This window comes from Poecilia formosa, unplaced genomic scaffold (assembly GCF_000485575.1).
Source record: "Poecilia formosa unplaced genomic scaffold, Poecilia_formosa-5.1.2 Scaffold52, whole genome shotgun sequence".
NCBI classification, from domain to species: domain Eukaryota; kingdom Metazoa; phylum Chordata; class Actinopteri; order Cyprinodontiformes; family Poeciliidae; genus Poecilia; species Poecilia formosa.
The window spans coordinates 781,869-801,492 of record NW_006799991.1 but is presented as its reverse complement, the minus strand read 5'-3'; the positions used below and the strand labels follow the sequence as shown (position 1 = coordinate 801,492).

The following is a 19,624-nucleotide window of genomic DNA, read 5'->3' as shown; positions in this document are numbered from 1 at the left end:
GCCACAACAGGAAAAACTGTAATGGCTAGTATGTTTGTATTAGTTAGAAATGAACATGTAAGTAATGCATAATGTATGCTTGCAGGCGGATTCATCATCAGTATGTCTTAAGCACATTATTCTAAGTATTTTTTGTCACATGTCAGAGGGTCAAACATATTTCAAATATAGACTTCCTTTTAGAATAGTTATTTGTTCTTGACAGAACGTCCTGAGGGATAAGCTTGTGCTTCTAAAACTATTTTATACAATTGAACTTGGCAGAAATTGTAATCGAAAGGCAGCAGATGGCGCTAAATGTCTTGCTACTTTTTTTCCCATGAGCCTTTGCGAGATTATATATATAAACCTCTCGCAGCAGCTTCTTCCTCCCATTTCGTCTCTGTCCGAGGTAAGGATGTTGCAGTTTAGCCGCTGCAGTTTTTATTTATTTAATTGTCTGTGTGACCACATTAATCATTTGTGGGTAGTTTTGGTGTTGTTGATGCAGCTTTAAGTTTTTTTTTTCTTTTAGTTGAAGTTTAGTTTTAGGGTGAAACTCCAGTAGGCCTCAGCCACGTGTTGGTGTTAGCATGTAGCTGACTACACCAGCCTCGCTGCACCTTAACGTAGCTGTAAATAGTCGCTGTCCCATGGATGAATGATGTAATTTCGTGTTGTTAGGGACATCTGAGTTAATGTGATGAGACACGACACTCTGACTCAATGGGACAGTTTGGCTGCAGGCCGGAGGTGTTAGCAGTGCAGCTCCTCCTGAAGACGGGGCTTTCTAAATGATGCAAAAAATACTTTTAGCTCAGTAAGATTTATTAAAGTTCTGCTTTCTTGTTTGCAGGGCGGTGTGTGGGATATGCTGAGATGGGAAGCCACGTGGCATGGTGAGAACAGTTTCCTTAAAGTTAGATTAGCTCGAGTTTTCACGAAAGCTAAATTGTGTGACGGTTCTAATTGCTTATATTTTCTGCTTAGGGAAACCATGGATCATCTGACTACTGTAAATCTGCACCTTATGCATAGGTGTGTAAGTTTTCCCTCACTGAGTAGGGGTCATCCTGTGTGAAGGTCGATGATTAAGTTATAAGAGTAGTGGACAGAAGTGATTTCTGAGAAGTTTTAACAATGAGGCCTCATCAGTTCAGCTCTTATGTGTAATCTGCTAAACTGATCAGTTCTAATGAGAAATCATCCACAGGTTATGGAGTAATTCAGGCAGCTGAAGGACCAGTATGATGGAGGTAAGGCTCTACAGCTTTGTAACATATATTTGAAGGCAGAATAATGCATCTCTCTGGTGTTTCATGTGAATTTAAGCTGTTTTAAAATAAGTTGAATAGCAAAAAAATAAATTGCAGACTATGTAACTGAACCTTTATTATTCATGTCATTCATTCATCAAAATGCAGTGGATTGGATTAATGTACTGTACTAGTTTGGGCACTGACATCCAGTTAATCTTGGTGCTAAAGTATTATACAATGCATATTCATGTAATCCCGTGTCTCTAGCTAAATATGCTGCGAGTTTAGGCTACAAGCCAAATGAACATTGGGATAAATCTGCAGCTATGGAAGTAAGACTTGGCCATCATGAACTGGTTTATTTCAGACATTAGATTAAATGATCTACTAAAAATGAAAGAACTGCATTCAGATTTTAAAAATGTAAAAACAAAATGTATAGCTACTCACCTGGACTAAACACTGGTAGGCTAGGCTACATTTTGTAACTTTTTCCAAGAAGTCAGTTTTCTGATTAAACTGTCAACATTATTCCTAGGTCAAAATTGAGAAAATTTCAGGATCAACACCTCAGTGAAACATTAGTCTGCCTTTGATCACTTTTTCAATAGTCTTGTGCTGCAATGATGACAATTATTTGCTACTCTCGACTTGATGGATGACGATACTCCAACCACCTATATTTATAATCTGAGGCACAAAGATTGTGATGCATTTTCTCGTTGAATCTGAATCCTTTTTTTTTAAATTGCTCATCTTTATCTTTCAGCTACGCTGATCGCTTCAACGACTGAGATGCAGGTAATGACCAAACTAGGTGTACTCAATGTTTACTGGATGACTGTCTGTGATGAATTTTGTTATAAAACAATGGGAATCTCTCTGAAAAAGAGTGAAAGAGGACTTTATTCTGACACAGCTTGAGCAGAAGGATGAATATTTCTGCTTAAATCTTAACTCTTGGTAATCAGCCCGTTTCTCCTTCAGGTGTTTGGCATCCTCATACCCTCTGCTCCAGGATTTGAATCTGTTGGTGAGTTTTTATTAGAAATGACCTAAAGTACACACTTTACCTGATGCAGTGATGATCTTATAGTTCAACAGATCACTATGAAGAACAATCTTTCGCTCCTATCTGATGCACCGGCTTCCCTAACCTCGGTTACATTAGCTCAGTGACCTTTTTACTAACATTTCTTTTTGTTTTTCAGGAACCAGCGTCTGCAGCAGCTGATCAAGGTGAGCTTTATAGTGAAGATGCATCTTCCAGTAACATTCGATACAATGATGACTGCATAGTTCAGCTGATAATCCTATGAAGACCTCATATCGTCTTTCACCCCTAACTGACGTATCAAACACAAATATCTGAATGTCCAGGTTGATTAAAGTCGAAGCTGATCAGTTTTATCTCCTGCTTTCTGATAGGAATGGATGTCATCATGCGACTCCCTGCTGCTTCGCTGGTAAGATTTTTATCTGCTGCAGGTTGAAGCTAAAGGAAGTTCAGGTGTGATGAGTTTGAATCAGGTCGCTGATCCTGTTGAGGAAATAAGTAACTCTCTGATCTGATGTTGGTATTTATTTGATGATTGCACAGTGCTGGTTGTGTCATTTAAAGACATTTGTTTTTCCGTTTCCAGAGCCTCTGAGGGGAGTGGCAGCTCATATTGGAGGAAGCTGAACTGAAAGGTGAGTAAAAATGACGTCTTGAGCACCTGGTTGAGGAGAAGCCACACCTCTACCTGGGATCGATCATAATCTGACCTGTGATGACAAAATGAAGACTGATTAACCATGACGTGTTATATTAGCTCTAGCTGATGTGGTCGGTTCAGTGGTAGTCCTGTTCCTTCCTGGATTGTTTATCTGACTAATGCTCTTGTCTCTTCAGGTCAACAATGCTTCTGGACTGCAGCGTGAAAGCAGACACTTTAAACTAAGGTAAGGAAAGAGTCACTGTTGTGAAACATTAAATGTGGGTTCGGTGATGTCCAAACAAATGTCTGACCTGAACTGTAATGTAGACAAATGCAAAATATTACTGAGCGACCCAGTGAATGGAAACATTTTAAAACCGGTTGCTGACCTGTAATAAGGTTCTCATTCATTCTTTACAGGAGATGAACTCAAGCAACGGTAAGGATTTCATCTTATTAACACATTTTAGGAGTTTCTATAAGCTGGCCATTTAACCAGTGATGAAAAGATTCTGCCAAATGAAGATTATATTGATTATAACCCTTACCGTTCCATTATTTCTGAGGTTTTGTGGTCAGCTTGAGACCTACATGTCCATTAGAAGAAACTTTGGTCTGACGAGCCGCTTTCTTGCAGGCGCCGACACGAAGATGATGGGAACCTTATCGATTTACTGAACTGATGCTGTGATCAGGATGGTCTGAGCTTCTGGAGTTTGTAATTTAATAAAGATTTGAAATTAACCCACACTGTTATTACTTGTCTCAAGTAATCAATAACAAATGTTTAACAAAGTTGTACTGAATTTATTTTTGATGGCACAGAGGTGAAAACATTAATATTAAAGAAAATGGAGTTGATGCTAAAGAGCAAAAAGATGTTTCCCATTGGGGTTAAAAGAAAACAAAACAATGCTGAACACGGTAAAACGCACTATTAAATAGGAGTCGCATGTAGTCCAAGGTCTGGAAGCATTTCCATGACTTGAACTAGTTTTAAGTTTACATGATGTCTAATTTTAATGAGGTTCCCTGTTTCTTTTATTCCTTTGAATCATCACAAAAGTTTTTTTTATTTTTTTTACTACTTCAGATTGAAATGACCCTGGTGTCAAACTGGGTTGATGCTTGTAGAGAAAGAAATGGTCATTTTGGAGAGATTGAGCTGGAAAGCTGCTAGAAATCTCCTTAAAGTACATTTGGAAAAGAGATTTTAAAATTAATCTGATTTGAAGCAGTTCTTCCCAAAGTGCCACAGTGAGATCAGATAATCACTTTTGTAAAGTTAGTGGTATACTGACCTGTTAATTTGATAAATGGCCAGTAAATATCTTGGGTTTATCTTTAATTTCTATTTGTCTTTTGATTTGAGTTCATGTTATGAAAATGAAGACTCCACCATTGATTCCAACTTTAAGAACTGAAGTAATTTTGTATTGGAAGCGCTGAAAAACCTATATTATGTTAAATGTATACAAATTTAAAATGTGCATCTCTTGAGGTGACTTGAACACAAGTTTTATGTATGGTTTTGTAACGGGTTACTTTTACCTAGTTACTTTGACTCCACTTGTATGAAGTAGTGATAAATGTATTACAATAATGTGGCTGGTGCAGATGGTGAACATGCAAGACCTACATTAAACTGTCTTGTTAAAACAAATACTCTCAAAATACCGACAAGGCAGACACTTGATTGCTGATCAAATTAAAGGATTTGTTTATACAGTTAAACAAATCCTAAATCCATTTTTTAGGTTCCTAAAAAATGTTTTTTCATTGAATCTAAAGTTCATGTTCTGTCATCGCAATTTTCCAAATAAACTCCAGCAAATCTATCATGGCTTTTGGTTTTGGTTTGTCACCACATGATAGTAGTCCCCATATAGAGGAGCACCAGGCTCTGCAGCGGTAAACAGTTGGTTGTATTATTGTAAATAAAAATGTTACTTGCAAATAAAATGTCGCTTTTAATAAGACATGGACCTGAATAAAAAAATATGTAGAAACCAATCCGTTTTTTTTCTAAGGCATTACCATTTTTGCTGTTATTTTAAAACATTAATTTTTCGGTTGTCACTATTATTGCACTTACCAAATATGGAAAAATTGAAGTCATTCAGTTATGGTGGCCAGCATGAGGTCACTGAATATTACTAATCACAGCCAGGGAGGGGTTAGAGATGGTGCGTGATGATGTCTGAGCATGTCATAAAGATGAGTTAATTTCTACATTATTTAAACGAGGGTGCAAATTCACATCTTTTTTTCATTGATATTCAGAAAATAAATAATGCAATCAAGCCTGTTTATCCCGGTAAGCAAAAGAGTAAAATAATACAACAGCAGCTCCCTTGTAAGGAAGTCTAGTAGTGAGAAAAAATAAATCGCTGCTGATGTGATGTTAGTCTTTTTCTGTACCAAATGAGGTACAGAAAAAAATACACTTCTTGATGTAAAGCTACACCTGTACATTTGGAGGGGAAAAAATCAACCTGCCGCCGCTGCTTTCCCCCTCTTTTCTCTGTGGGCGGAGTGAGGCGGAACCGACTGGGCGAAGCTAGTGCTTTCCCGGACATAATTCACAGGTGGTACCGAAGCGTGGGTGGAGACTGGACCCCTACGCACCCACAGCAGGCTGTCCCGTAGCGAGCTGGTGGTTTAAATAAATGGGAGAGAAGCTCCACTGCCCTGTATCTCCTCTGCCGCCGCGGCTCTCCGCCCTGCTCCCCGATGTTTGTGCGCTGGCTGCTGCCTCTGATCTGCGCTCTGTCCGCGGAGGCCGACATCTTTCCCCTCGATAGCATTAGCAACGTCTCCACTTACTATTTCAACTACTTCTACTGCAACATCTGGGAGGGGGAGTGTCAGCCCCACCAGGATGATGCCACACAGCAAGGTGAGCAGGAACATTATTGCACTGGTCAGGAGTTTCCGTCTTTGTTTTGAAAGGCCATCAGTGCTTACTACGGTGTTATAACCCCGGGTTTATGTCTCTGTTGCTGTGTGAAGTTCCTGTCGGGGACCTCTGGCCAGGCTTTCCTCAGGACTACACCAGCCTGCTGCATCAGTGGTACTGTAGCCTGGGCCAGTGCTGTGAGTCTGGAGACTGCAGGATAACCAACAACGTCACAGGTGATTTGTTTGTGTGTGTTTCACCTCTGCTTTGAGGTGTGACAGAGAGTAAACATCTGTAACATGTCTGTGGGAGGGGACAACCTGTCCAACCACCTTCATTAGCAGTGATTTGAATTATTGTTGGAGTTTGAGTTTCTCTTTAGCACCGTTTCTGTTGTGGACATTCTTCCAGTCTGGCTAGAACATTTTGTTTTTGGTATATGTTTGAACTTTAATTAGGCTCTTGCAGTATTTAAGGGATAAAATTTAATGTTTACTGTCGAATAATCTCAATGACTGCAAGGTGCTCAGGTCCTGGGCCCAGATGATCACCCCTCCACCACCGTGCTTGATTGGTGTTAAAGATGCACCAGTTAATCAACAGATTTTTCCTTTGATCAGATTGCAGATCATTTCACACACTTTTCGAGTTTTAAGGTTCGGGAGATATTTGTCGATGAATAAATTAGTGTAATTTATACTCACTACTCCAGTTCCAAATAAACCTGCAGCACATTTTCCTCTCTCTTATGTGATACGGTACTTTAAAGAAAAAACACTCAGGCTATAAAGACGAGTGAATGTGTGTTTCAGTTCAGCAAATCATTATTGGTGCAGTTTGTGCTGCCATGCTGTTTTTTTCTTCTTTATTTATTTTTAAAAGCATCTATATGAGGGCAGCACAGTGGTGTTCATCAAGTTTGCATGTTCTCTCGATACACACATGGTAGTCACAGCTCCCACCTAACTTTGTTATGTTAATTAGTTTCTCTAATTGCCCTTGTATAAGTGTGTGCATGCATAGTTATGGGTCACTGTCTCGGCTACACCAGTGTTTCCCAGTGATGGGCTGGAAACAGACACCAGCTCTCCATGACCTGGCATGTATAAGCTGGTATGATAAATGGATGGATGGATCTGCACCGTGGCCTGAGGTGTCTGAACGTTGGTCCAGTTGTCTTTTCGTTCATCCAGATGCAGCTCTGCAAACAGAAGTCGTGCTGCCACATTCCTTTCAGAGAGAAAAGCTTTTCTCCTACCGAAGTTGTCTGTCTTTTTCTTATTGTGCTTCCATGAACGTCAACATTTAACTTCACCAAAACCTCTGCTTTTATAAAGGCAGTCGTGCTTACTGAGAGTCGAGTGTGTTTGGTGAGCAACACCTGGCTGCTGCTTTCCTTGAAATTTCCCATGGAAGCAGGAAGAGAAGACGTAGTTTTCTCCATGACACTCCTGAATGTCATTGGAAACTTTTATCTTCCAGATAGTCGCTGCGTTTCGTTCCAGCTCTAAGGAAGTTGGCCAAGCCTATTTATTGTTTCCCGTTATCTCATTTTATTGTTAGTTTAATGTAGTGGTTTCTTATCAGCCAATCAGTAAACATTTTTGTAAGATGACCAGGATGACTAATGTTCCTGTAATTATCTTACATTTGGACAGGAAGCTTGATTGGGAAATGGGTGTTTAAACTGTTTGGTTTAACATTTGAAAGTCTTCAAGAGACCATGCACCTTACATTTACAGAGGTGAAATATTAGTTTGTTAATATAATTTTTTATCTAATTGAATTTGTAAAAACTGGCTAAGAAATAATAATAATAAAAAAAAACGAAAAGAAAAGAAAAATAACTCAAGTGCTGTATTGTGCGTCTGTTTTATCCGCACTCAGGTTTGGCCAAGGACCTGCAGACGAAGCTCCACGGCCAACACCTGGTCCAGTCCGTGGTTCTTAAAGCCATCCAGGGTTTTATCAACAACCCAGAGTCCAACAAGCCTCTGACGCTCTCCTTCCACGGTTGGACCGGAACCGGCAAGAACTTTGTGGCCCGTATCATCGCTGACAACCTGTACCGGGACGGGGTGAAGAGCGAGTGCGTCCGTCTGTTTATCGCCCCGTTCCACTTCCCCCACGCCAGACTGCTGGACACGTACAAGGTGAGACGTCCAGAAAACCAGTCGGCCCACGGGGACTGGACGCCGTGTTCCAGGAACGTGGTAAACATGTTCGTGGGTCGGCTCCCTTGCTTAATCAGATGTTTAGTCTGCGTTTTGAAACCCAGCTCGTGGGTGATAACGGTCACAAGATGGACCGATGCTGCAGGTCAAATATTGGTGCTTCAACACCACTGATATGCGTGGATTTTTGGAACCTGGCACGAGTCCAACTGGGCCACAATGACACAAACGGGCTCCTCGTTTTTACCCAATATCTGTTTTAATACTGGACTCTACATAGCGGATTAATGGTACGAAGAACAGTTTTCGACTGGATACTCTAAAAATCTATGGTTGCATGTATTCTCATGGCAATAAAAACATTGTAATAGCATGAGTTGGAAAAAAAGGTAATTTATTTCTGAAAAGTCAGAAAAATGAAGGTCTGAAGATGTTAAGTTCTTCATTTATCTCTCTCTTTTAATCCCCTGTTATCAGTATTATCATTATTCTTTTTATCTTTGATTTACTTATTAGTTTTATGTTTTTAAGGCGAGTTTTTTTGTATTTTGTATGCCTGTCCTGTTAAAGCACTTTGTTAAAGACTGTATAAAAAGTGCTGTATAAATAAATTTTGATTGATTAAATGTGTGATGCTGAATTTGCTCCTCTTCACTGGGTCCAGGGTCAGCTGAGGGAAGCTATCCGAGACCTGGTGCTGCGCTGCCCGCAGACTCTGTTCATCTTCGACGAGGCTGAGAAGCTCCACCCGGGCCTCATCGACGCCATCAAGCCCTACATGGATCACTATGACAACGTGGACGGGGTCAGCTACCGGAGAGCCATCTTCATCTTCCTCAGGTTGGTGGATCAGGCTGAGGGATGTGAAATCTGGGTCACAAGCTCAGCTCCACTCAGCGCTGTTCTGACAGCTCCTTCTCAGTGAAGGATGGGTTTTCATGGGTTTTCTTCTTTATGCATTTTTCATGTTTTTAGTAGTTTGTGTCTTGAAGTACTGACCAGCAGAGGTTTGACGTCCTTGAAATGTTTTATTCATTTTTAATTTATTTTACGCCATTTTCATCAGAAAATATTTCTCTCTTTTTTTTTTTTTTTTACTAAACATTTTGTAACACCCATAATAAGTGAAACTATTTATTAAAGTCTGCATAATAACTTTTCTAAGCAAATATTCAGAAATTATTAACATCTAATTTAATTTTCCATCAATATCTTCATTAAAAATTCATAAAAACATAGAAAATGTTCTTCAGTAATTAACACAATACTAAGCTAATTTAGATAGTGATGTATGAGGTTGTGGGAGTTCTCATCTGCATGTTTTGGACTTTCTTTGTGGTGTCCCCCAGGGGTCAGTTTTGGGCCCCATCTGTAAATGAATGCACTTCATAGACCTTTTGAAGAGAGTTGAGTTTTCTGATTATATATCTCTGTCTGGGGAAAGTGGATATTTATTTTTAAGAGTCTTTTCCTTCAATTTTGAACTTCAGCTAACTTTAGCAATTGGCTTCACTATAAGCATAGGGGGGGAAATAAAATAAAATAAATAATACAGTGACAGAGTTTGTTTGTTTCTGCTCTGCCAATCTTGACCCAAAGTGTGCAGAAATGCGATAAACGTGCCACTGCTTTTCATCACTACAGCAACATAGGCGGTGCAACAATAAATGACGTGGCGCTGGACTTCTGGCACTCGGGTCAGAATCGGGAGGACATCGGTATGGAGGACCTGGAGCATCGGCTTCGAGCTGAAACTCTGGAGACCCAAGGTACGCGGCTCAGCCAGGTTAAAGTTCAAGTAGTCAACCGTTTGTTTTCTCTGCAGCTGGAAAACTGAGCTACAGACAGCTAACAAATATTCTGTCAGACATATTATCTGTGTCTGATTTATTGTCATAAATTAATCATTATCATTGGTTTATTCTGTTTGTTTTCAAGACTGTAGTTAAATTTTAATCATGTTTTTATTCTGATTTGGTTGTTTGTATTTTTCTTAGGGGGCTTTGCTCAGAGTGAGCTGATGGCGGACCACCTGATTGACTTCTTTGTGCCTTTCCTGCCTCTGGAGTACCGTCACGTGAAGCTGTGCGCGCGAGACGCCTACACAGCGCGAGGTCTGGAGGCAGATGAAGCAACACTGGATGAGGTGGCCAAGGCGATGCTGTACGTTCCCAAAGAGGAGAGACTCTTCTCAGCCCAAGGATGCAAGTCCATCCCGCAGAGGATCAACTTCTTTCTCCCCTAGAAGGAGAGAGAGAGAGAGACAGAGAGAGAGAGAGAGAGAAAGACGCAGCGACCTGGAGGAGGCGTTACGATTGCTTTTCCGGCCCATCTGCATTCAGAGCCACAGAGCGTGTCCTTCGCTCTGTTCTGTGCACTAACCCTCTCCCCACACAGACACACACGCCGTGTCTGTCCAGGTCCCTGGGAGACGGCCAGGCAGCAGGGCAGGTTCAGGATAAGAGGAGGGAGCGGCAGGAGCCGCCCTGCAGGGATCAGGAGCGTTGGTGGAAACACTCATTCCAGACGGTCGTTACGGGAGGCGTGGCTGCTCTCCCTTATCTGCCTGGTTTGAGTATCACAGCGTCGGGATGAAGACGTGAAGAAGTCCTTTGACTGTGAAAACTGATGTATCCTCTCACTATTTATGTTAGGTTTTTTTTTCTGCAGAGTTACAACTTGTGCTGATTTTTCTGTTGTCTTATAGGTTCACATGTCATGTGTTGGTATTTGCAGACGTTATGCTTTTTTTCACGCCGTTATTTATCGACATCATTTGTGCCATGTGGTGTTTCTTAGTAAAGTACAAAACAGACTTGAGATCATTTTGCATTTTATTCTTCTATCCCAAGGTGAAGAATACACAGCACTCTATTACATTATTATCACTGGCACATTATTATTGCTTCTACCTTACTTTTCTCACACAACACTTGTGTTTTGTGTAATCATAGAGCGAGCTTTGAATGAGTATTGTGCTACAAACAAAATGCCATGGCTTACATTCAAGAACAGTCTTGTAAATGTTTCTGAAAAATGTTACCATAAGCTCATAAGCGGAAGCTAAGAAAAATCTATAAAAGTTTTTAGTAAATGTCTTTTTCCTCTAAAGTGAAACTGTGGAAGTCCTTTTTTTATGTGAACTCAACATATAATTATGCTTTTATTTATTTTATTTGTTTGCTGTCACCTTGAACTACTCACTCTGACTAGGTTGACATGAAAGTTTTGTTGTTGAAATCACTTCACATATATTGGATTATTGAAAATTGAATAAAGCCGTAAAATATTAACAATAGTTGTTATTACTTTGGTTCTGAATTGGTGGTCAGTCATGATTTATTTATTGTGTGAATGAATTTCAAATTGGCGTGTTTTTATTTGTGCATAGATTTAGGAATTAATTTCACAATAAATTCAATCAGGAGTGTGGCATTAATTTATTGCTATTAAGACACAATGTCTTATATACTCTATTGTTTAAAAGTATTCATTCTCATTGATCATTGTCAGATTTATTTTAGGTTTCACAACTACAAATGTCAATGTATTTTATTGAGATTTTACAAGGTACACCTGATTCTGATATTTTCTAGTGAAATCAGTCAAAACATAGAGAATATGACTTTTATTTTGTGATGAATATGCACAAAAATCTGTCAGAGAAAAAGCCATGTAATACAGATTGAAGCGCAAAGGTAACTAATGCTTCCTATGTCAAAATATGTCAAAAACAACCGAAAAACGAACAAAACGGGATTGTCACGAGTTTGTTGTACTTTAAATTGTACAGAGAAAATCCATAATTTACTATCTCTTTTTTACATTTGTTTTTGGAGAAACAAATGCACTGGTAGATATTTTTAAGGCAAGGATTAAAATAATTCCGAAATCTCGTGTCTTCCTTTCAAGATATATTTGGAGAAATATTCTCAAGTGCTCACTTTTAAAACCAAACTAATTATAAGCTCTGAATATGCACGGTTTAATTAAGCATTATGGAAAACATCGTTGATTTTACATGCTGGTTTATCTTTTTATGGTTTATCTTTGTTGGTTATTCTGGTGGGGAGTTCTACAACACTAATAAGATCTATTCTTCCATCCTTCTTTTTTTTCCCTTCAGCCATGTGATTCATCCAGGAGCATCATTCTCCTTGGGGCGTGTATCAAGCAAACGCGTGGTCTTCCCTTATTGGCTACAAACCTTAGCGTTCAGATTTTCTCTCCTCCGATTGGCTGAATGCCGCGACTCTGGTTTGGAGCCACCGACCAATCAGATTCAGACATCTGTTCCGAGCAGAGAGGAGAGAGGCTGGTGCTCCTCGGCGGCTCGGTACTGTAGCATGACTGTATGAGAAAGACTAGACCAGCACCGCTGACATACAGAATAGGAAAAGCCAAAAAAATATCCACATAGGCGTGTATTTGTACTTTACTATCTTTATTCCGGACGGAGTGCTTTTAGCTCGTAACCATGACAGCGCTGTCGCTGATTTTAATGGCCGTGTCTGCCGCCTCTATCCTGGCCGAGTCCTCTGTGTATTTCCGAGAGCAGTTTGAGGATGGCGGTAAGGTTTTATCTTTATTATATTATTATGTTCTGACTAAATATCGATTCTTTCCACTTTTCATTTATTTTAGCATTAAATTAAAAAATATATATGCTTCATTGATAGAATGGGGTTTCGTACTTTGAATATTTTTAATGCAGTATTTTGCACGGATCAGCTGCTAGCTATAGGGATAAAATACATTTAATCTATAAGACGATCAGTCTTGGATCCCCTTCTTCTTCTGCCTCAGTCCTTCATCTATAGTCCATCTGTTCCCATCCCCAGTTGTCTTCGAAGCTCTCCCACCACCCTGCAGCACATCCCTACCTTGGTCATTCTCTTTTATTCTCCTCATCCCTCAGTAACATGCATCTGCACAGATTTTATCATCATTATCATTAGCGGTTGAACAGGTGCTTTTAACAATGTGTGATGCTTATCACAATGAACGCTCAACCTGATCTTGTCTGTGCAGATGCCTTCAATAGTCGCTGGATGGAATCCAAGCACAAGTCAGACTATGGCAAGTTTGTGCTGTCTGCAGGGAAGTTCTATGGAGACGCAGAGAAAGATAAAGGTGAGTGGGGGGGAAAAAAAAACACACAATGATGTGGAGGTTGTCTTGTAAATGCAACTAATAAATGAAGGAGTTTAGATTATCTAACAGTGGTGAGCAGTGGTGGTTCTTGTATGAATGTGGAAGATCAAATTCTTCCACCTCCTTCCAGTGCTACTATTGCTGTCTGAAGAAATGCACTGCTCCCGGTCAAAAACAACCAATCAGAGCCACAAAAATGGTCTTATCACTGTCAATCAACCTCGTGTACACAGTGCTAAATGTGCTAATGGTGGAAAAATAGCTTACCGTTCCAGGAAAACAATTAATCCTCCATCATCAGTGACGATGCTAGCTAACCTGAGCATTCGCGACAGGCTTTGCTGTATCATGGAAGCTGAATTTGTCTTCACAGATTATCTGTCTCATATTATACTGTCAGGGTGTAGGGATGGGTTTAACAAATATGTAAAACAGCTACAGGGCTCTGCTGATATTGGAGCCAGGTGTGCTGAAGCAGAGAGACACCTAAGAGTTGCAGTTTTTGTAAATCGCAAATCAGTCGAGATCCTACGATATGCCTGGTGTTGGTCAGAAGCAGTTCAGACTCCTCAAGATGCAAAAATAGTTTTTTTTTTTATTTAGCACCAGATTATATGCCGAGTGGACATAACAGTAAGCATAACATGAGCCTATACCAGAACCACCACTGTGTTTAATGTTGTTTGTTTTTTCCATCCATTTTCTTTACACCCTTGTCCCTTGGTGGGGTCAGGAGGGGTGCTGGTGCCTATCTCCAGTTAACGTAATGGGCGAGAGGCGGAGTACACCCTGGACAGGTCACCAGTCTGTCGCAGGGCAACACACACACTCAGGGACAATTTTTTTTTTTTTTTTTAGAGAAACCACTTGACCTGACAGTCATGTTTTTGGACTGTGGGAGGAAACTGTAGTACCCGGAGAAAACTCCATGCAGAAAAACCAGGGCTGGGAATTGAACTCAGAACCTTCTTGCTGCAAGGCAACAGCTCTACCAACTGCGCCACTGTGCAGCCTGGCTTGCTTGTTTGTTTGTTTGTTTGTTGTTGTTTTTTTCCAAAAAATCAAATTTCAGATGTTCTTTTTTAATTTGATTTACCCAGACGGCAGCTTTTGATAATTAATCAGCATACCACTGAAAACTGAAAACATTTCTGCATAAAAATCTGCTTTTAATGATTCTCAGCTCATGAAGCAGTGCCAGTGTTTTTTCTGTTACTCATCATGAAAGTGGCTCTAAATAACTCGAGATCAGCCTATTAAATTCTGCCTCAGCCGGGATCTTCGCCGTGATGATGCCGTTTTTACCGCAGGTCTGCAGACAAGCCAGGATGCCCGCTTTTATGCTTTGTCAGCCCGTTTCGATGACTTTAGTAACAAAGGCCAGCCTCTAGTCATCCAGTTCACTGTGAAACATGAGCAGACCATCGACTGTGGCGGCGGATACATCAAGCTGTTCCCCTCTGAGCTCAACCAGGAGGACATGCATGGAGACTCCGTCTACAACATCATGTTTGGTGGGACTCTTGAGTTTTTGTCAGATTACGCTTTCTTAATCATTTGCAACATTTACTTGTGTTAAAATGCTCTTGCAAATTTTTTGTTAACATACTTTAAGTTACTTAACTTTATCTTCTTCATGGCTCCTTCAGGTCCTGATATTTGTGGCCCAGGCACTAAGAAAGTTCATGTGATCTTCAACTACAAAGGCAAAAACCATTTGATTAACAAAGATATCAGGTGCAAGGTATGGCATAGTTTTTTCTCCTAACTTAATAATGAGAAAACTGCACAATCTAGTTTTTTTTTTTGGAGATGGGGAGGGAATCGAATGATTACCAATAATTACTAAATTCTGAGTAGTTGACCCAACAATGAACGAGGTCATTTTTAAAAGTCCCGCTTTTCGAGCCCCTCTTTCCCGTTTCTAACGTCTCGCTGTTTTCTGCAGGATGATGAGTACACCCACTTGTACACGCTGATCGTCAACCCCGACAACACCTACGAGGTTAAGATCGACAACAAGAAGGTCGAGTCTGGCAACCTGGAGGACGACTGGGACTTTCTGCCCCCCAAAAAAATCAAGGACCCCAACGCCAAAAAGCCAGAGGACTGGGACGACAGGGAGAAGATTCCAGACCCCGCTGACAAGAAACCTGAGGTTAGTCTGCTGTAACGGGGAGAGGATAACTTTGTGAATGCTTTATTCTCTCTTGTTTTAACCTGTCTTCATTTTTTTAAGGACTGGGACAAACCTGAGAACATCCCAGATCCTGACGCCAAAAAGCCTGACGACTGGGATGATGAGATGGATGGAGAGTGGGAGCCGCCTATGATTACCAACCCTGACTACAAGGTATTCTTACACAGATTTCACCTACTGCTGTGTTGTTATAAATATGCCTGTCAAACAAAACTCTTTCTCTTACATTTGACCAGGATTATTTGTTTTTCTGTTTTTTTTTGTTTTTTTTTACGAGCCTTAATGTGTGTTTTGCACGTGCAGGGCGAGTGGAAACCTCGAGAGATCGATAACCCTGCTTACAAAGGCAAGTGGGTTCACCCCGAGATCGACAATCCAGAGTACACAGCTGACCCGGAGATCTACAAATATGACAGCATCGGCGTGATTGGTCTGGACCTGTGGCAGGTGGGATGGTCTTGCTGATGGTGTTGAGTCAACGGTAAAAATACAGCAGCTAATTTAGAAAAACCCTCAAGGTTCCTACAGAGACTGTAAGGAAAGATGTAGAACTGGGCTGAAGTATTTAGCATGTCTGAGTAATTACTTACAAGCAAATAGAGCATAGGGTATTTTTTAATATTCCCTTTATTCTCTGTCCATCAGTCACTCAGATCACTTAATTTGTCCGTTAATTTAACTCGATGATTGAGCCACCTTCTTATTCGTCTTTTCACTTATTCCCTCTAAATTGTCAAATTAGGGGGCAAATGACATAATAATGAACGTTTGCTCTCACAAAACTAATAAACTTTAACTTTGTAAAGAACACTTAACACTGGAAGATATCTTAAATATCCAAAATAAAACAAAGACGATGAATAAAAATGAAATAAAAACCCCTACAACCGAAACCAAAAATAGAATGCATTGTGAAGCTTCTGTGAAACAAAAACAAATCATCATAATGGAAATTGAGCTCATTTTAATTTGCCATGCAATCAGTTGATTAATTGCGAAAATCTCATCTGTCCCTCCGTCCTTCCAAACCAGTCTCTGGTTTCTGCAGTTTCCATATTCAAACTTTGACCGCATAAATATTTGTATAACAAAACATAATCAATACATTTATTTATAACTCTAATCTGTTTTGACTGTCTGAAGCACATATGCTAAATTGGCTGTTTGATAAAGATATCATTGCGTCGGCATCATTCATTGAACAAGCTTGGCAACCAAGACAGAGTTCTGTATCCTCAAAAGTTCATCTTTTTGGTTATAGAATTTCATTTTTTTGTAAATGTTTGGGAAGCTTGTTCTCGACATGCCTCGTAGGCTGAGCACCATACTGTGGTGCATGACGCTCAAATAAATAAGTCAAATCTATACAGTGAAGATGAGCAAAAATAGCTGAGAATAGAAGCTCTTATCTAAGTTTCTTGAGGTGTTCTGCGCTCGGAACAAGAAATGCTCTGGATCTTTGTCAATAAAACATTTATACTCGATCTGGACTGACTGACTTGTGTTTTTTGTAAAGGTCAAGTCTGGCACCATCTTTGACAATTTCCTAATCGCCAACGACCCCAAAGTGGCCGAGGAAGTTGGAAACGAAACCTGGGGGAAAACGAAGGTATGTTCCCAGTTCTCCATCTGTCTGCAAAGACTCTTTGAATCTGACTTCATCAGTTTTGAATTATTATTATTTTTTTTTAATTGTACGTTGTCTCCATTTCCAGGACGACGAGAGAAAGATGAAGGAAAGCCAGGAGGAGGAGGAGAGGAAGAAGCGAGACGAAGAGGACAAGAAAAGGAGGGACGAGGTGAAGGAAGACGAGGAGGAAGAAGAAAAGGATGAGGAAGAGGAAGAAGAGGAGGAAGAGGGAGAGGAACCAGAAGAAGAAGAAGAAGAGGAGGAAGAGGAAGAAGATGAAGGCACAGACTCTCAACTCAAGGATGAGTTATAAACTCAGGAACGGCTCTGTTTGAGTCTGTGGGCTGTTGGAACGGAGACTGAAATGAAAGACCCTGATGAGCATCACCTCGGGGTGGATCTGGGTGGGACGGACTTTTTAATTTGTTTGTTTACAAAACAAAAGGGATAGGTCAATAAGGGCAATTACTGTTGTGTTTCCTGTTTCCATGAGCCACTACTGCTACTATTAACATGATTATTGTTATATAAAATTGGAATAACAGAAGTGATCCGCTGGAACGAATGTCGAGATTAGTAATTATAAAGCTGCAAGTTGTTCTCTGCAGAATCGTACAAACTATCATTTGTTTAATGAGAATCTAGGTTTATGTGAAGCTTTGACAGGAAAAATATATTTGCTGTATGGATGGTGCCATGACGATGTTTTGTTTACCTCATGTGGTTTGTGTGTGTTATTTGTTTTGGGGGGTTTTTTTGTACAAGTTTTACACTAATTCATGTCAGTCTGGAAGGATTGGATTGAGTTCTGCATCTTGACACAGGCAGTCTGTCCTGCTTTAACATTAAATTAAAACAAGGTTTAATGGGAACCACCATCAGGACTAAGACTTTGTGTTTTACACCCTGCTCAGATCAGCCTTCTGTCTGTGGCTGGTTAAATAGGCCACTTTAGAATGAAGCATCTTCTACAGTTTTCTTTCTAACCAACACTTCCACTTTGGTGCACCCTCAGTAGTCTTATTTATCATAATTAAGAGTTAGTTGTACATTAGGTCCTCTCCTGTAGCAGTGAATCATCTGGTACCCCAGATGATTTAACCAGTTTCCTCCTGTCTGATTTCAGTACATCTGCACTGCTGTACCCTGGCACATTGTCCCACACACGATGCTCCTTTTGTAAAACACACATTTTGTACTAATGGTCAGAAATGAAGTGGGGGAGGGGCAAATTTTATGTTGCTGTGCAAATAATAAAAACAATCTGAAGAAATCAAACAGATATGTATTTATCTCTAAATGTTGCGTTTGCATCTCGTATTCTTTTCTTCTTGCTGTTATGGCATAATGATTGTTTAAGGTTTTGTGGCTTTCAACAGTGACAAGTGTGGTTTTTTTTTCTTTTTTTAAAATCATGAATATGTGTTTTTGAGAAAGCTTACTAATGGGTTACAATGATGTAGCTTATTTCTATTCTGCGCAAGACTAAAATTCAGCATATTTTCCACATTTGATTCCCCTGGTAAGTTTTAAATTCGGTCGCAGCACCATAACCTCACATTGAATAAATATTTAGGAATCCAACCTCCAATCTGACTGCATTTACAAATTGAAGACTTGACTGCATGCCTGACAACTGCTTTAAAAAATGTTCATACATTTTTAAAATTGCATAATTTGGAATAATAATCCACAACTAAATGTTTGTGATTATTAATAATGATGTGGCACGAAGGGTCATTTCCTTTATGGGAAGCACAAAAGAACATGTCATTGATGTCAGTCAAATATTGTTTGGCCCTGCTCACACACAAAGATGGAGCGCAGCAGAAAATTGAGGGATTTTGATCACAATTTCTCTCTCTCTCTCTATATATATATATATATATATATATATATATATATATATATATATATATATATATATATATATACACACACAATGTACCTTTAAATCAAACTGAACTTTTCTGGTTTTAGTTCTGTTAGGATGATCAAAATCATTTCCTTTTGCCAAATGCCAGATCATTTTAGGGACATAGTTTTTTTTATTTTTAAGAGAATTAAAAAATTCTTTACTTGGATTGACACGTTTTTGTATATTTTCTTGGTATTGATGACTCCCACACCTGACACGGCTGACATTTCCTTAAAATGCGAAGGGACAGATAAGAAAGAGAAAAGATGAAAAACGCATATACTACACCTGATATAATCTAGAGATTGCTCCTGGAGAACTATTTCTGTATGTTTGTGTAAAATGATAGTAATACATAAGTGTAATTAATCTTAAACTTGTTTCTTGAACAAGATAATGAGTACTAACGGCCTCCACAGTTACTACATCCTAATCCAGTAAAGCCCTTTCGGGAGAGTGGTATGAATGTGAAGCCAGCAGATCTGGAAATGTGAGGAATGTGCTTGGCACGTTGTTGATTCTATGCCATAAAAATAGGAAGCTCTGAAAGACAAAAAGAGGGTCCAACTTGGTACCAACAAAGTGTCACTAATAAAGTGGTCTGTGGGAGATTATACCAGTCTGTAGTTATACCACAACTAACTTGTTCCAGTGCCTTTATATGAGTTTTGAAAGTGAGATTTTATTCTTTTCAGCTGACGCACTCTAGAG

General features: G+C 39.7%; 2 protein-coding genes and 1 long non-coding RNA gene across 3 annotated transcripts; all 3 read left to right on the top strand.

Annotated features, from left to right (window-relative positions):
* The first annotated feature begins 333 nt into the window (after nt 1–333).
* On the top strand, nt 334–3,688 carry LOC103138476 (uncharacterized). The gene is made up of 12 exons (XR_476286.2): nt 334–391; nt 836–878; nt 970–1,017; nt 1,193–1,235; nt 2,008–2,039; nt 2,226–2,271; nt 2,450–2,477; nt 2,667–2,704; nt 2,882–2,930; nt 3,133–3,182; nt 3,359–3,377; nt 3,576–3,688. It is a non-coding gene; the product is annotated as an uncharacterized LOC103138476 (long non-coding RNA).
* A 1,810-nt stretch (nt 3,689–5,498) lies between these two features.
* tor3a (torsin family 3, member A) lies at nt 5,499–11,306 on the top strand. Its single transcript, XM_007552671.2, has 6 exons — nt 5,499–5,837; nt 5,951–6,073; nt 7,725–7,990; nt 8,676–8,851; nt 9,656–9,780; nt 10,009–11,306. Exons 1-6 carry the CDS (start codon nt 5,672–5,674, stop codon nt 10,254–10,256), a joined length of 1,104 nt encoding a protein of 367 aa, XP_007552733.1. The 5' UTR covers nt 5,499–5,671; the 3' UTR covers nt 10,257–11,306.
* Nucleotides 11,307–12,298: 992 nt separating this feature from the next.
* Nucleotides 12,299–17,873, top strand: calr (calreticulin). Its single transcript, XM_007552670.2, has 9 exons — nt 12,299–12,582; nt 13,043–13,144; nt 14,476–14,679; nt 14,815–14,909; nt 15,114–15,323; nt 15,405–15,518; nt 15,669–15,812; nt 16,882–16,974; nt 17,081–17,873. Exons 1-9 carry the CDS (start codon nt 12,489–12,491, stop codon nt 17,306–17,308), a joined length of 1,284 nt encoding a protein of 427 aa, XP_007552732.1. The 5' UTR covers nt 12,299–12,488; the 3' UTR covers nt 17,309–17,873.
* Nucleotides 17,874–19,624: the final 1,751 nt, after the last annotated feature.

Coding starts and splice junctions, on each gene's coding strand:
- tor3a (XM_007552671.2), top strand. CDS start 5,672: ATGTTTGTGCGCTGGCTGCTGCCTCTGATCTGCGCTCTGTCCGCGGAG. Junction 5,838..5,950: donor GGATGATGCCACACAGCAAG/GTGAGCAGGAAC, acceptor TGCTGTGTGAAG/TTCCTGTCGGGGACCTCTGG. Junction 9,781..10,008: donor TGAAACTCTGGAGACCCAAG/GTACGCGGCTCA, acceptor TATTTTTCTTAG/GGGGCTTTGCTCAGAGTGAG.
- calr (XM_007552670.2), top strand. CDS start 12,489: ATGACAGCGCTGTCGCTGATTTTAATGGCCGTGTCTGCCGCCTCTATC. Junction 14,910..15,113: donor ACAAAGATATCAGGTGCAAG/GTATGGCATAGT, acceptor TGTTTTCTGCAG/GATGATGAGTACACCCACTT. Junction 15,324..15,404: donor CCGCTGACAAGAAACCTGAG/GTTAGTCTGCTG, acceptor CATTTTTTTAAG/GACTGGGACAAACCTGAGAA.